Source organism: Xenopus tropicalis, chromosome 10, assembly GCF_000004195.4.
Source record: "Xenopus tropicalis strain Nigerian chromosome 10, UCB_Xtro_10.0, whole genome shotgun sequence".
In the NCBI taxonomy this organism is placed as follows: Eukaryota; Metazoa; Chordata; class Amphibia; order Anura; family Pipidae; genus Xenopus; species Xenopus tropicalis.
The window spans coordinates 49,379,211-49,395,177 of NC_030686.2; the positions used below are offsets into that span (position 1 = coordinate 49,379,211).

Consider the following 15,967-nt stretch of genomic DNA (forward strand, 5'->3'; position numbering starts at 1 on the left):
CCCCCTGACACATCTTACCTTACTATACACACTGTCCCCCAGTTACAGCCCCTCCCCCTGACACATCTTGCCTTACTATACACACTGTCCCCCAGTTACAGCCCCTCCCCCTGACACATCTTGCCTTACTATACACACTGTCCCCCAGTTACAGCCCCTCCCCCTGACACATCTTGCCTTACTATACACACTGTCCCCCAGTTACAGCCCCTCCCCCTGACACATCTTGCCTTACTATACACACTGTCCCCCAGTTACAGCCCCTCCCCCTGACACATCTTGCCTTACTATACACACTGTCCCCCAGTTACAGCCCCTCCCCCTGACACATCTTGCCTTACTATACACACTGTCCCCCAGTTACAGCCCCTCCCCCTGGCACCATCTTGCCTTACTATACACACTGTCCCCCAGTTACAGCCCCTCCCCCTGACACATCTTGCCTTACTATACACACTGTCCCCCAGTTACAGCCCCTCCCCCTGACACACCTTCCCTTACTATACACACTGTCCCCCAGTTACAGCCCCTCCCCCTGTCACATCTTGCCTTACTATACACACTGCCCCCCAGTTACAGCCCCTCCCCCTGACACATCTTGTCTTACTATACACACTGTCCCCCAGTTACAGCCCCTCCCCCTGACACATCTTGCCTTACTATACACACTGTCCCCCAGTTACAGCCCCTCCCCCTGACACATCTTGCCTTACTATACACACTGTCCCCCAGTTACAGCCCCTCCCCCTGACACATCTTGCCTTACTATACACACTGTCCCCCAGTTACAGCCCCTCCCCCTGACACCATCTTGCCTTACTATACACACTGTCCCCCAGTTACAGCCCCTCCCCCTGACACATCTTGCCTTACTATACACACTGTCCCCCAGTTACAGCCCCTCCCCCTGACACATCTTGCTTTACTATACACACTGTCCCCCAGTTACAGCCCCTCCCCCTGACACCATCTTGCCTTACTATACACACTGTCCCCCAGTTACAGCCCCTCCCCCTGACATATCTTGCCTTACTATTCACACTGTCCCCCAGTTACAGCCCCTCCCCCTGACACCCCCTTGCCTTACTATACACACTGTCCCCCAGTTACAGCCCCTCCCCCTGACACATCTTGCCTTACTATACACACTGTCCCCCAGTTACAGCCCCTCCCCCTGACACATCTTGCCTTACTATACACACTGTCCCCCAGTTACAGCCCCTCCCCCTGACACATCTTGCCTTACTATACACACTGTCCCACAGTTACAGCCCCTCCCCCTGACACATCTTGCTTTACTATACACACTGTCCCCCAGTACCGCCCCGCCCCCTGACATATCTTGCCTTACTATACACACTGTCCCCCAGTTACAGCCCCTCCCCCTGACACATCTTGCCTTACTATACACACTGTCCCCCAGTTACAGCCCCTCCCCCTGACATATCTTGCCTTACTATACACACTGTCCCCCAGTTACAGCCCCGCCCCCTGACACATCTTGCCTTACTATTCACACTGTCCCCCAGTTACAGCCCCTCCCCCTGACACATCTTGCTTTACTATACACACTGTCCCCCAGTTACCGCCCCGCCCCCTGACATATCTTGCCTTACTATTCACACTGTCCCCCAGTTACAGCCCCTCCCCCTGACACCCCCTTGCCTTACTATACACACTGTCCCCCAGTTACAGCCCCTCCCCCTGACACATCTTGCCTTACTATACACACTGTCCCCCAGTTACAGCCCCTCCCCCTGACACATCTTGCCTTACTATACACACTGTCCCACAGTTACAGCCCCTCCCCCTGACACATCTTGCTTTACTATACACACTGTCCCCCAGTACCGCCCCGCCCCCTGACATATCTTGCCTTACTATACACACTGTCCCCCAGTTACAGCCCCTCCCCCTGACACATCTTGCCTTACTATACACACTGTCCCCCAGTTACAGCCCCTCCCCCTGACATATCTTGCCTTACTATACACACTGTCCCCCAGTTACAGCCCCGCCCCCTGACACATCTTGCCTTACTATTCACACTGTCCCCCAGTTACAGCCCCTCCCCCTGACACATCTTGCTTTACTATACACACTGTCCCCCAGTTACCGCCCCGCCCCCTGACATATCTTGCCTTACTATTCACACTGTCCCCCAGTTACAGCCCCTCCCCCTGACACCCCCTTGCCTTACTATACACACTGTCCCCCAGTTACAGCCCCTCCCCCTGACACATCTTGCCTTACTATACACACTGTCCCCCAGTACCGCCCCCCCTGCGCTATAATAACCCCAAGCGCTTCATTCCTGCCCCATTGTTTGTCCTTAAGGCTTTAATTGCCCTGTATCTTAGGAACTCAGTTCAAAGGTCCCTGCTGGGGAGATAAACAGGGAGAAGGGACTGAGTGCCAATGTGTCTGGCTCTGTGATTGGCTACAGGCGGGTACAGCCAATATCAGGGGCGGGGCCAGAAGTATTAGTATATTAGTATTATTGTTGGCTCGGGGTGCAGTGGGGTGTGTGTGTTGTGTATACACTCTCGTGTTTCACCCATAACCCCCCCCCACTCACATGACTGCACATAAACTGCCATCATGTTTTGATCATGTGACCCACTAATCAGGAAGTCCTACTTGGGAAGTGACAGTACCGACCAATCAGACTGGGATGTGCAGAGCCCCCAGTATGGCTGCCACTCCAGCACTGTTGGAACTGGGCCCTGGGGCTTACAATTTAATGATTTAAAGGGCATATAAACCCCATTCTTTCATTCAGGAACATTGTATTGGGCGGTTTACTTCCCCTTCGCTCTGCCCTACGTTATAGGAAACATGAGAGTCATTATATGAGGGGTGGCATTGCCTGGCATCCCCGGGAATGTGCCGCGGCCATTAGCAGTAATGGGATCTGCCGGCATTAGGGCCACATTATCCAGGGTGGCAGAGGGCGCTTAGTGCCAACCAGATCAGGCTATAATTATACATTGCTGCCTTGCCCTGAACTCGGACTTTGATTGGTCAATGTAGGTGGCTATGTGAGCGAGTGTCAGCTTCTGGGTTAGAAACTCCTGCCGCTAGCCAGTTGGTTCAGCTATAGAGTGCCAATGCGGTATGAGGGCAACGCCAGCCCAGTGCTGGCCAGTATGGCACCTCATTCACAGGGGCACCTCAGCACGGGGGATTTCTAGGGGGGCCCTGGAGTTATAGGGGACCCAACCCGGGACTTATTCCTTAACACTAAAATGCCATTGGGCCCAGCAGCAGATTCTGCACTGTATGACCCCCCCCAGTTATGGTCCAATCTGCCAGAACCACACTGATCAGTTATCAATGATATCGATTTAGCCCTATACACAATATGATTGGTCAAGGGAGAGCCAATCAGCCAGCGGTACGTTGTTATTGGGAGGCATGGGTAACCCGTGGCCCCTGGCACACAGAATGGCTGTGCTACTTGCCCTTTAATGGTGGCTGTAAGGTGCCCTCCAAAAACTGGCAGGAGCGCAGGAATGTGGGAATGTTGGGCGGCCAAGGCGGCGAGGAGCAAAGCGCCACAGTTGGCACAGGTGCCCATGGGCAGCGTTGGTGCCAAACTCCCCTCAGTTGATTTGCACCCAGCTACACGCATGACTCCCGTGGGTGCCGAGAGGCTGGGAAGTCCATGGGCAGTAATGAGTTAAAGTGCACAGTGACTGTGGGTGAAAGGAAGAGCTTTGCCAGCAGTTTAACCGGCACTTGTGCAACTGCTTACGCTCAGCACATCGGTGTTTAACCCCCGGCACCCCAGGGCACGCTGGCTCAGCACAGTAACAGGGGTCTCTAGATGGGGGGGGGCAATAGCTTTATGCAAACTGGGGCCCAACTGGGTCTGACCAGTAGGACTGACACCTGTGCACTGGCTTTTGGGATCAAGGCTCCCCCCTGTACCCCACAACTAGATTACATATATAACACCCTGCTATAGCCCCCCCAGTCACTGCTATAGCCCCCCCAGTCACTGCTATAGCCCCCCAGTCACTGCTATTGCTCCCCCCCAGTCACTGCTATAGCCCCCCAGTCCACTGCTATAGCCCCCCAGTCACTGCTATAGCCCCCCCAGTCACTGCTATAGCCCCCCAGTCACTGCTATTGCTCCCCCAGTCACTGCTATAGCCCCCCCAGTCACTGCTATAGCCCCCCCAGTCACTGCTATTGCTCCCCCAGTCACTGCTATAGCCCCCCCAGTCACTGCTATAGCCCCCCCAGTCACTGCTATTGCTCCCCCAGTCACTGCTATAGCCCCCCCAGTCACTGCTATAGCCCCCCCAGTCACTGCTATAGCCCCCCAGTCACTGCTATTGCTCCCCCAGTCACTGCTATAGCCCCCCAGTCACTGCTATAGCCCCCCAGTCACTGCTATTGCTCCCCCAGTCACTGCTATAGCCCCCCCAGTCACTGCTATAGCCCCCCAGTCACTGCTATTGCTCCCCCAGTCACTGCTATAGCCCCCCAGTCACTGCTATTGCTCCCCCAGTCACTGCTATTGCTCCCCCAGTCACTGCTATAGCCCCCCAGTCACTGCTATTGCTCCCCCAGTCACTGCTATAGCCCCCAGTCACTGCTATAGCTCCCCCCCAGTCACTGCTATTGCTCCCCCAGTCACTGCTATAGCCCCCCAGTCACTGCTATAGCCCCCCAGTCACTGCTATAGCCCCCCAGTCACTGCTATAGCTCCCCCCAGTCACTGCTATAGCCCCCCCAGTCACTGCTATAGCCCCCCCAGTCACTGCTATAGCCCCCCCAGTCACTGATATAGCTCCCCCAGTCACTGCTATAGCTCCCCCCAGTCACTGATATAGCCCCCCCAGTCACTGATATAGCTCCCCCAGTCACTGCTATAGCCCCCCCAGTCACTGATATAGCTCCCCCCAGTCACTGCTATAGCTCCCCCCCAGTCACTGCTATAGCCCCCCCAGTCACTGCTATAGCCCCCCAGTCACTGCTATAGCCCCCCCAGTCACTGCTATAGCTCCCCCCAGTCACTGCTATAGCTCCCCCAGTCACTGCTATACCCCCCCAGTCACTGCTATAGCCCCCCAGGCACTTCTATAACCCCCCAGTCACTGCTATAGCCCCCCCAGTCACTGCTATACCCCCAGTCACTGCTATAGCCCCCCCAGTCACTGCTATAGCCCCCCCAGTCACTGCTATAGCTCCCCCCAGTCACTGCTATTGCTCCCCCCAGTCACTGCTATAGCCCCCCCAGTCACTGATATAGCCCCCCCAGTCACTGATATAGCTCCCCCCCAGTCACTGCTATAGCCCCCCCAGTCACTGCTATAGCTCCCCCCAGTCACTGCTATTGCTCCCCCCAGTCACTGCTATAGCCCCCCCAGTCACTGATATAGCCCCCCCAGTCACTGATATAGCTCCCCCCCAGTCACTGCTATAGCCCCCCCAGTCACTGCTATAGCTCCCCCCAGTCACTGCTATAGCCCCCCCAGTCACTGCTATAGCCCCCCAGTCACTGCTATAGCCCCCCCAGTCACTGCTATAGCCCCCCCAGTCACTGCTATAGCCCCCCCAGTCACTGCTATAGCTCCCCCCAGTCACTGCTATAGCCCCCCCCCATAGTCAATGCTATAGCCCCCCCAGTCACTGCTATAGTCCCCCCTATAGTCACTGCTATAGCCCCCCCTATAGTCACTGCTATAGCCCCCCAGTCACTGCTATAGCCCCCCCAGTCACTGCTATAGTCCCCCCAGTCACTGCTATAGCCCCCCCTATAGTCAATGCTATAGCCCCCCCAGTCACTGCTATAGCCCCCCCTATAGTCACTGCTATAGCCCCCCCAGTCACTGCTATAGCCCCCCCAGTCACTGCTATAGCCCCCCCAGTCACTGCTATAGTCCCCCCTATAGTCACTGCTATAGCCCCCCCTATAGTCAATGCTATAGCCCCCCCAGTCACTGCTATAGCTCCCTGAGGGGTGGCAGACCCATAATTTTGAGAAAGACAGACAGGGAGCCCCAAATGTCAGACACTATCACCCTCTGCCCCAACTGTATTCACCCCGATGCCCTCAAGCATCTCCCTACCCAGAGGGCACATTGAGCCCTCACCTTGTGTCTATCACTTCTTTCTCATTTCCTAATATCAGTTGTGCCCCCCCCCAAGTCCGGCCAGCTCAGGGGGCCCCATAGAACCACCACGTTTGATATAATCTGGTTGGAGAAATGATGGCTCCCAGACCTGGCAGGGAGTGGGGCAGAACTGTAAGCTCTGTGGAACAGGGACCTATTCGCCTTTTGGGAAACACGTTGGCACTTCTGATGCCCGACCTGTTGTTGTTCCAACTCCCAGCGACCAAACTGGTTTCCCTACGGCTGCTGGAGAGGAGGGCACTTACCTTAAACTCAGCCGAGAGGTGGGGGGTGTACTCCAACGTCCAGAGACCCCTAACCAGCGATGCCAGCCTCTCGGTGACTTCTCCGCTGCCAGACGCCCCCCCGGTGGGGGGGCCCTCCGCTTCCCTGACCAGCACCCCGTTTACTTTCCCCTTGCTGAGCTGGGCTTTGTAGCGCTCCATGCCCAGGAACTCGGCCAACATGTCGGTGTTGCTAAGGCACTGCACCACGGCGTTCATGAAGCAGGTGTTACCGTGGTTCTTCATGCCCTGCACCCCGGGCACCTTGTCGTCAGAACTCCAGGAGACCCGGTCCTGCCCCGAGGCTTGCACTTTCCCCAGGTTGTTATTGCTGTCGCCGCCGTGCACCACGCGCCAGTCTTCCTGCGCCGTCGCCTTTCGGCTGAAACCCCCGTCGTCCTCCTCGCCATCTTCGTGGCTGGCCTCCCCCACGTGGGACAGGTGGCTTATGGTTCTTAGGATCCGGTGCACAAAATCCCCCACGGATTTCAGCGAGCGACTCCGAAAGAGCTTCCGGGGTCCCTTCGCCTTGTCCTTGCCCCGCTCCATGGCTACTCACCTGGCCGTGCCGACCTACCTGCCGCCGGGGCCACAGCCGGTGCAACTTGTACAGGAAGAAGCAAAAGGATTTGGGAATCCCGGTCCCTTACAAAGACAGAGCGGGCGTCTCCAGGCTGCCCATATTAAGGGGGTGCCCAGGGTGCCCCCATAGCTGCTCCCACATCCTACCTTGCTGGCGGCGGGGCAGGGAGGCAGCCCATGTTCCTGCTGTGGGTGCTGTGTGTGTAGCAGCTCCACTTGGCTGCTGGGTGCACTCCCGCCGCTCCAGCTCCACCTCCACTGGAATCTTATTAGCCCGGTTTACTTTGAAAGAAGACAAGGGAAGGGGAGAGAATAGAGAGAGGGAGAGCGAGAGAGACAGGTTTGTGGCGGGCGGGGAGGGAGGCTGTGCTGCTACCGCTGGTGAGATCCGGCCAAGCAGCTCTCACATTCCATAGGCATTCTGTCATTCCTGTCACCGGGTCCCCACGGCGGCCTGCCCCCCACTGTACCCCATTTATATTATTATCCTCAAATCATAGGAATGTTCTGGGCACACAATAAGCTGTACCCCCATACTGTACTGTCTAAGGGAAACACTATGGCACCCCCTACCCATATGTATAAATACAAATATACAGAGAAGGAATGTTCTGGGCACACAATAAGCTGTACCCCCATACTGTACTGTCTAAGGGAAACACTATGGCACCTCCTACCCATATGTATAAATACAAATATACAGAGAAGGAATGTTCTGGGCACACAATAAGCTGTACCCCCATACTGTACTGTCTAAGGGAAACACTATGGCACCCCCTACCCATATGTATAAATACAAATATACAGAGAGGGAATGTTCTGGGCACACAATAAGCTGTACCCCCATACTGTACTGTCTAAGGGAAACACTATGGCACCCCCTACCCATATGTATAAATACAAATATACAGAGAAGGAATGTTCTGGGCACACAATAAGCTGTACCCCCATACTGTACTCATCCGAGTGGTGAAAAGTCCAGTTGTTTTAGACTTAATTCTACTAGATACTGTTTGTTATGAATATATAAATAATTGCATTAGTGCGTGTACACTCTGTGGCGCTGTTCCCTTGCATCCCTATAGGAAACACTGGGAGTTGGCAGATAGTGGTGAGTAGAGGTACTGCAGCTCATTATCTATAAACCCTATTTTGTAACCATTTAGGACATCTCTATATTGGTCCCCTCAGCCAACAAGTGGTTAACGATAACCCTTTTGCTATTGGCTGATATAGAGACCTAACATCCGTCTGTCTCTCAGTAAATGACTTATTGTCATGAATCCATTGTGCTCCATTGTGAGAGGCGACAACGGCAGGAAATCCGGGCTAATTGTCCGGGGGAATTAAAGGAAAAGCCCCTCGGGGGGGGGGGGGGGGCAGACCAGACAGTGCTGGGGGTGAGGGCAGGTAATGCAGGCATTTAATCCCCTATGGTGAGATTATAGGGAGGGAGGAGAGAAGCTCATTTTAGTGAATGGAGCTTTGTGGGGGGATTAATGCGGCCTATGGAGCGTAAATGCCCTTATGGGAGTCACTGTGGGGCAGAGTGCATTATGGGTGGGATCAGGAAGGGGAAATCAGATCAGTGCTGGGGGGGGCATACATAGCTGCAAGGGATTATGGGGGCAATAATGGGGGGTCTATGGGAAGCTCCTGTGTGAGCACCGAGGTGCTGGGCTGAACCCCTAATCTGGCCGGGGCCCCTCATATCTAATGGGATTCTCCTGCCTCGTCGGTGGCCATCTGGCCTAATCAATAGCCATTGGCCCCATACACAAGCCAGGCTAGCGGTGGCCAGGTATGTAGCCAGGGTAGGCCCATTAGGTAATAAGTCATTGTGTTCTCTGACTGCAGCTTTAAGGGCTAATATTGGGCATCACCGGGCCCCACAGCAACATACATTTATTGCCCCCCCCCCATAAGCTCTTTGTTTGTTTATGAAACTGAGTGCAACACCATTCTATAGACAGTGAAACTGAGAGTTTCTGCTGAAATGCATTGCAGGGAAGCACAATACAACTTGATTTACATCCCCACACATTTGGCCCACAGGCTGCGGAGCATTCAGTACAAAGGCCAGTAAATCTACATTTCTGCTTATTCCGACTCAAATCTGCGGGGGCCTGGGTGCTGCACCCCCACCTCTATTCTTACACCCACCCATTATTCATTATTAGCAGCACAATAGTGCTAATGTGCAAATTAATCACTAATATTTGTTGTAGTTCAGCAGGAGCCAGGGTGGCCAGTAAATAATGCACCTCATATAGGGGGCGCACCCACAGGGCAGGGACCCCCACTGCCTTACTCTGAATTCTGCTAAAATTAGAATCCCTTTCCTCCATATCTAATAAAAAAAAAAAAAAGCACAAAGTTTGCCCAGGTGTAGTAACCCATAGCAACCAATAAGGCACTGGCTAGTAAATACTACCTGCTGATTGGTTGCATCCGGGCAAACTTTGAGTCTCCTTATTCCATAAACCCATTTGTAGGACAATTTATGTAGCGGTGCCCTGCTGCCATCTAGTGGCCACATTTCAGAATGCATCAGTTTCCCCTTCAGTCTCCTTTGCCCTGAGGGTCTGTCTGTAGACTGCTGGGGGTTTATTATGATATTAAAGTGCCGGCTGCTGGCTACATGGAGTGATTGGTACCAATTAAACGGACACCAGGCTGTAAGCTCCTCTGAACAGGGTCCAATACTGATGGATCAGTAAATGCTTAGGTTCCTATTACATTACGGTATGTGTTGTATGCAGCCCTCCTGCAGTATAATGGGTTATGCCGATCCCCTAGCAACGGCCTTGCCTGTGCAGCTGCTGCAATAACCACATAACGCAACATATTTATTGAATTTCAGCTTTTTTTCCCAAAATAAAATGACATCAACACAAGAGCATGGGGCGAGTATGAGAAGCTCGGGCAGTCCGTGCGTTATTAGCCATGCAGTAGCCTCTGCTCGAGCCCGGCAGCGCCGGGGGTTCAGTCCATGTTCCGGTGCTCAGTTGGACCCACAGAATCTGAGATGCCCAAGTCAGTCTTAAAGAGAAGTAGATTTGTATCCCCAGCCGCCCCCTGCCCATTGGGCATTATCCAGGGCAAGAGCTATCTGAGCCCATAGGGGTAGTCCCAGCACAGTATTGCCCCGTCGGTGCTGACGCTAATGATATACTTGGAAAGGGGGCAGATCTTCAACCGGGTGATGTTCCCGCTGTGCCCGATGCCCACGTGGGTCACTTCGCCCTCGTTGTAATCCCAAACTTTCACCAGCTTGTCGTCGCCACCTGTCACACAGGGAAAGCAGAAGGGGTGCGGTTAGTTTTGGTTCTGGTTCTGATCCACAGGGCCGCTAGTGTAAATACGTTACCTGTGACAAAGTGAGCGCCTTGATCACATATATCCATGCCATTAATGGCCCCGGACTTGGACCCTTCCAGTTCCCTGATGGCCGATCCGTCAAACACCTCCCAGTATCCGACCTGCAAGGGACAAGAACCGGGTTAATCCAACACCCAGGTCACATGGCACAGCGGTGGCACCAGTGGGAGGTCTCCCAGTTATATGGGTGGAGCTATGTCTGCATGGCTGGTCCTGGCAACCAAGAGAGGCAAATGATTTGGGTCTCACCTTCCTGTCGGTGCCGCTGGTGACAAACTGGAACTCCTCGGGGTGATAACAGACGCAGCGGAACAGCGTGTTGGACAGGACCATCTGGAGTCGTGTAAAGCGGCTGGGAAATGAAATGAAAACAACTTGCTGTATTAGCACAACGGTCATTATCGGGGGTATTACCTGCACGTACCAGGCTTATGCTTGGTTGCTCAGGTATAATTGCCCTAGCAAGCAGGCAGCAGTTAAGAAGTCAGACTGGAAGATAAATAGGAGAGGGAGAGAATGCTCTGTCTGGTTGCCAGGGTCAGTGACCCTGACAACCAGATAGCATGGTCGTTTGGGCTGTAAAGAGTCAACAGTAAGGAGCCATTGGCCTCGGTGATACCCACACAATGTCCCATATGATGCAGGTACCATCAGAGCTGGCAGTCAGACACTCCCGGTTATTCCCCTTTAACTTGATGCAGGTAACAGAAGACTTGTGTTCCTTCATGGACTGGACCAGCCGCTGGGTCTCTTTGCTGATCTCCCAGATCCGAACCTGCGGGGCGGGAATAAGGTGTCGGTAACTCCTGGGTGCCAGTTGGGTGCCCGCTCCAGTACCCGTGGCTACGTACCTGTCCCTCTCCTCCTCCGCTCACTATCCGCTTGCAGTCGCTGGTGGCAGCAATGGCCGTCACTCCCATGCTGTGGGCATTCTCTATACAGTACATCAGCCGCCCACTTTCCGGCATAAACGCCCGAATCCTGCCGTCGTTCCAAGCTGTGGGAATGGGCAGACGGTGAGATTCCTAGTGGCACCCCAACGCGGCTAGTGACGCGGGCATGGAACAAGCCAATTGTCCTCTCACCTGAGATGATGCTCTTCCCGTCTCGCATGAAGTCGATGGCCAGGCAGGTCATGTTGGGCACGGTGATCCGGAGCAGCTCCTTGTGGGTGGCGGTGTGCCACACTCGAATGTCGTTCTTGGAACAGGTGGCGAAGAGCTCTGAGGTGCCACTGAGGAAGTGGAGTTAGGGCACAACATGAATACCCAACCCCTTGGGGCTTAATATACAAGCACAAGGCTGTGACTATAGAAACCCCACCCGTGCCCCTTGGGATTGTGCCCACCTATACCATAAACAGCCTCACTGGCAGTACAAGTTGATCAGAGATGACTGGACTTCATCTCCCAGCATGCTCAGCGAGCCAGTCACAGGAAGGCAGCCTTACAAGGGCAGACTTACAAGGGAAAGGCGATGTCGTTGATGGCCTCACTGTGACACGTGGCGATGAGCTCCTCTTTGAATTCTGGGTAACTGAATCTGTATATCTGTGCCCCTCCTGTGCCCACGAAGAACTGGTGCCCTTGGCCTCGGAGGGAGATGGAAGTGACGGAGCCCTGAAGCTGGACAGTCCTGAGAATGCAATAGAGAATAAACCCCGTGGCCCCTTCCCTACTGCCCCACAGTTATACCCCAGGGGAGGAAACCACGTACTTGGCCGCTTTGTAGTTCGGACCTTTGCAGAGTGCCAGCTTCCCGTCGCCAGAACCAACGAGCAACTCGCCCGTCTTTAGCAGCCGCAGAGCCGTCACCCCCTGGGAAGGACAAACAGTGGTCAGATATTCTCTTCCCCTTTACTTTTTGCTGATTGGCCCAGGCTTAAGGCTGTCATGTTTGGCCAATGAACTTTACCGAAGGTGGCCGACTCACCAGGCTGAACTTGCCCTTCTGCGGGGCAAAGCTGCTCAGTAACTTGCTCTTGGTGTTGATTGTGAGGATGTCCCCCGAGGAGGTGCCGCAGTAGAAGCAGCTGTCGTCCTCTGCCACCTGGGGAACAGAGAGGAACCCCAAGCTTCAACCTCATTGTGTCTGTACTGCCACCTACTGGTGGCCCAACTGCATTGTTAGTGCTGTAAATTTATTTAAAACTCCTGCCGTAAAGCATGACTGGCTTGCTGAAAACACCTACCCCGTGCAAAGCCAAAGTAAATCAGTACTTTCCAACAGAACTTACCTGCAGGCACGTCACCACTCTCTTCATCTGGCCCAGCTGGCACTCCGTAGGGCGCATCTTCCTGTTGGGCAGATCCACATCCCAGACCCGAAGTGTCCCGCTGGTGAGAAAGAAAAATATTTGTATTATACTGGCTGGTCATGGTTCCATCACGGTAATACAGTAAAGGGGGAGCCCAGTGCTCCAATAGGCACCAAGAATGGGTCACTGGATGGGGTCCCATCATGGTACCCGAGGGTAATATAATCATAGCTGGACCAGGACGTTACCCAGAACCCTGAGAGGCAATGTGGGTACTCACTTCCCTCCGGTCATGAAGACGTCATCGCTATTGTTGGCGAAGATGATGGTGGTGGCGTGCCCGGAGCTGAGGGACGATGCTGGGCTGCCGCAGATGGCTTCTCGCTTTGCCACGTTCCACACCACCACGCTGCCGGCAAATAAAGGGCAAGTAAGTGGCTATAGATCAGTATTGCCCTGAGATGGGAGGAGCTAAACACCCATCATATATAGCAACGTGGCTCCTGATTGGCCCAGAGAAACCCGCTATGACTTGAGGTGGAGGAAATAACAGGTTATGGGATTGTGGGACAGCGATACCACCCCCCCTGGGGTACTGGAACTTACTTACCTTCCATCGTCTTGGCCTCCGAGGGACACCAGGTAGAGGTCATTGGGAGAAAAGGCCAAAGCCTCCACCTTGACCTTGTGCAGCGTCAGTTTGGCGCAGGCCTCGCGTCTCCCGTAATCCCAGAGGAGAATGTCTGCCTGCGGGAACAGGAAATGCTCAGTGTACCCACAATCCCCTGGGGCAGAGAGCCCAGCAACAGTAGCCCCAGGGCTGTAATTCTGCTTTAGATCTGATTTGGTCTCATCTGGGGGGGGGGGGGGTACAGGCACTTCAGGCAGGAGGGGGCCCCTAAATGCTGTTTTTGGGCTGCAAAGGGGGCAGGGCTTGCAAGGGAATAGGTGTGATTTGGGCGGGGTTATCCTTAAGGGGGTGTGACTATTCTACTTGTTGCTAGGGCCCCACCACCTACCAACAAATCATCAGGGCTGGACATATGAGACGGGGGGTCCTCACCTTAAATCCCATGTAGGTGACCTGCCCAGACGCCAGGTACCGGCCGCTCCGGGACGCCGCCACGCACGACACATTGTTGGTGTGACCCTGCAGGAACTGCTGCTTGCGGCTGCTCAGGTTTTCGATGATGACGGTGCAGCCCAGGGGGTAAATGAGATGCTCCCTGTCGGGGTGACTGATCAGGCCGGACGGAACATGTCCTGAATGAGACAGAACCACACTGATTGGACCGGGCTATTAAGTGGGTTTGGGCAGCATTATTGTCCCTTAAAGGGGAAGTTCACCTTTACATTCACTTTTACTATGATGGAGACACTGATATTCTGAGACAATTTGCAATTGGTCTTCGTTTTTTATGGTTTTTCAGTTATTTAGCTTTTTGTTCCCCATAAGGTATTTTGGCAGCTATCTGGTTCCTAGGGTCTTATTTACCCTAGCAACCAGGCAGTGGTTTCAACGAGAGATGGGAATATGAGTAGGTGGTTCTGCCTTCCTTGCTTTATGGCAGAGATTAATCCAGGATTTCTCCCCCCCCCCCCCAAATACTGACGCACCCGGGACGTATTTCCAGGTCTCCGCAGACATCGGATCCTCGGGATCCTTCTCAGGTTCCCCCTGTCTTGTTATTGGCAGAACCTCCCTGTGTGGGTCTGGTGTCAGCGACCCCTCCTGCTGGGGCCCAATGTCGGGGTGTGGGGCCCTCGTCTCACCTGCCCCCCCCACCTCCAGGGTGTTTGTATTTACACAGTGAGAAAAAGCGGTTTTGGGGTTTAGTAATGATGTCACAAAAGAGTGAAGCCTGATTTGCTGCACTTAATTGGTACCCATAGCAACCAATCAGCAATTGGGTTTAATCAGCTGGAAAAGAAAGATCTGATTGGTTGCTATGGGTAACTGCCCCGGTGCTATTCCCCCCATGCTGCGGTTAGAGAGGGGCCCCTGGATGCAGAAAGACAGGGGCCACATGGGGGGAGGGGGGGGTGGAATTTGATAAATCAGTGACTCCCAGCGCCCCCCAACTCCCAGCATCCTCCTTGGTGTTCCAGGGGCAGTTCTAAGGCTAGGAGCCCCAGACAATTGCCCCTTTCTGCTCTTTAGAAGGAGAGATTACCCACAACCCCCCTCCTGACTGGCTGCATGCTGCAATGGTTTCTATGGTGCCATGCTGCGGGCAAAAGCACATTAATAGCCATTAATACAGCAGTTTCTCTCAGTATAAATAGATATTCCATAAACTCAACCCCCCACCTCTCACCGTTAAACCCGATGATTCCCTGCAGCTCCAGCCGGTTGTCTTCCCCCTGTTCAGCCATCACTGTTCTGCGCTTCCCCCGTCGCCAAGCAACCCTCACTTTATCTCCTGTTTACCTGTAACCCAGGCAACCGATGCCCTACGCATGCGCGGTACAGACAGCCGCGTCCAGCCTTCTTCCGCCGCTGCGCATGTCTGGAATACTCGGCATAGCCGCATGCGCAGTACGATTCTGAGATTTATCTGCCCGATAGGGGCCGTAAGTTATTCCAGTCTAAATAATATGACAACATTTTACATTGGCAGCTCTTATTTATATTAATCTATACGAACAACACAAGAGCTTGCACTTTATAAGGTAAAAAAAGAAACGCAGTCCGCTATAGAATGGTTAATATTTAGTGCTGCGCCCCCTCCTGGTCACTAACCGGCACTGCAGCCTCCAGGTGTAATCATAGGCGTGGCGCCCTGGCAGGGTGACTGTGATTGGCTGCTTACTAAATGATTTGCAGCTGTTAATGCAGGTCCCACCCCTTTCCCTCCCCAACCAGCCAATCTGTGAAAGACGGGGGCGGGTTTTCTATGTGGAGAAAATACTCAGAAACCTCATTGAATTTGGTGCATTAAAAAAAAACTTTATTTTTCATATTTGTTAATTAGCAAAACTGTAGCAAAGGAAAACGACAAAAAGCCAATGCAGCGCAGAATGCAGGGATTAGGCTCTAGTTAAACTACACCTCTCTTTATTTAAAGGGATACACACACAATATTCTAGCAATATAAAACTAAAGATATCCATATATAATACACAGGCAGGAGTGATATGCGCTTATGTTTCCCCTGCCGCAGTCTGTGGATATTCAATGGCTCTATGATAATGCTGGGGGGGCAAAGTGCTACACTTATATACAAGGGTGCAGCTCCCTATGGCAGCTCCGACATGGGAATACAGGAAGATTTTCAGTCAAAAATGCAGAATACTGTACTGCAGGGGGCGCTGGAGGGTTCAGTTCTGCAACA

General features: G+C 53.5%; 2 protein-coding genes across 3 annotated transcripts in view; both read right to left on the minus strand.

Moving 5' to 3' along the window:
* The window catches only part of usp43 (ubiquitin specific peptidase 43), a 31,383-nt gene extending 24,057 nt beyond the window's left edge, over positions 1–7,326 (minus strand). The window contains exon 1 of one of the 2 annotated variants that reach the window (XM_031894491.1): positions 6,395–7,326. In XM_031894491.1, the coding sequence (XP_031750351.1) occupies positions 6,395–6,961 (567 nt within the window). In that variant the 5' untranslated portion in view covers positions 6,962–7,326. The remainder of the gene's footprint in view (positions 1–6,394) is intronic. The other variant, XM_031894490.1, reaches the window with a different exon arrangement.
* Positions 7,327–9,842: 2,516 nt separating this feature from the next.
* On the minus strand, positions 9,843–15,034 carry cfap52 (cilia and flagella associated protein 52). The gene is given in 14 exon segments (NM_001113074.1): positions 9,843–10,281; positions 10,365–10,476; positions 10,625–10,727; positions 10,999–11,150; positions 11,227–11,372; positions 11,461–11,609; positions 11,840–12,010; positions 12,092–12,192; positions 12,308–12,424; positions 12,612–12,711; positions 12,913–13,041; positions 13,243–13,379; positions 13,696–13,895; positions 14,951–15,034. Coding segments are annotated over 14 exon segments (1,854 nt in total). The 5' UTR covers positions 15,009–15,034; the 3' UTR covers positions 9,843–10,102.
* Positions 15,035–15,967: the final 933 nt, after the last annotated feature.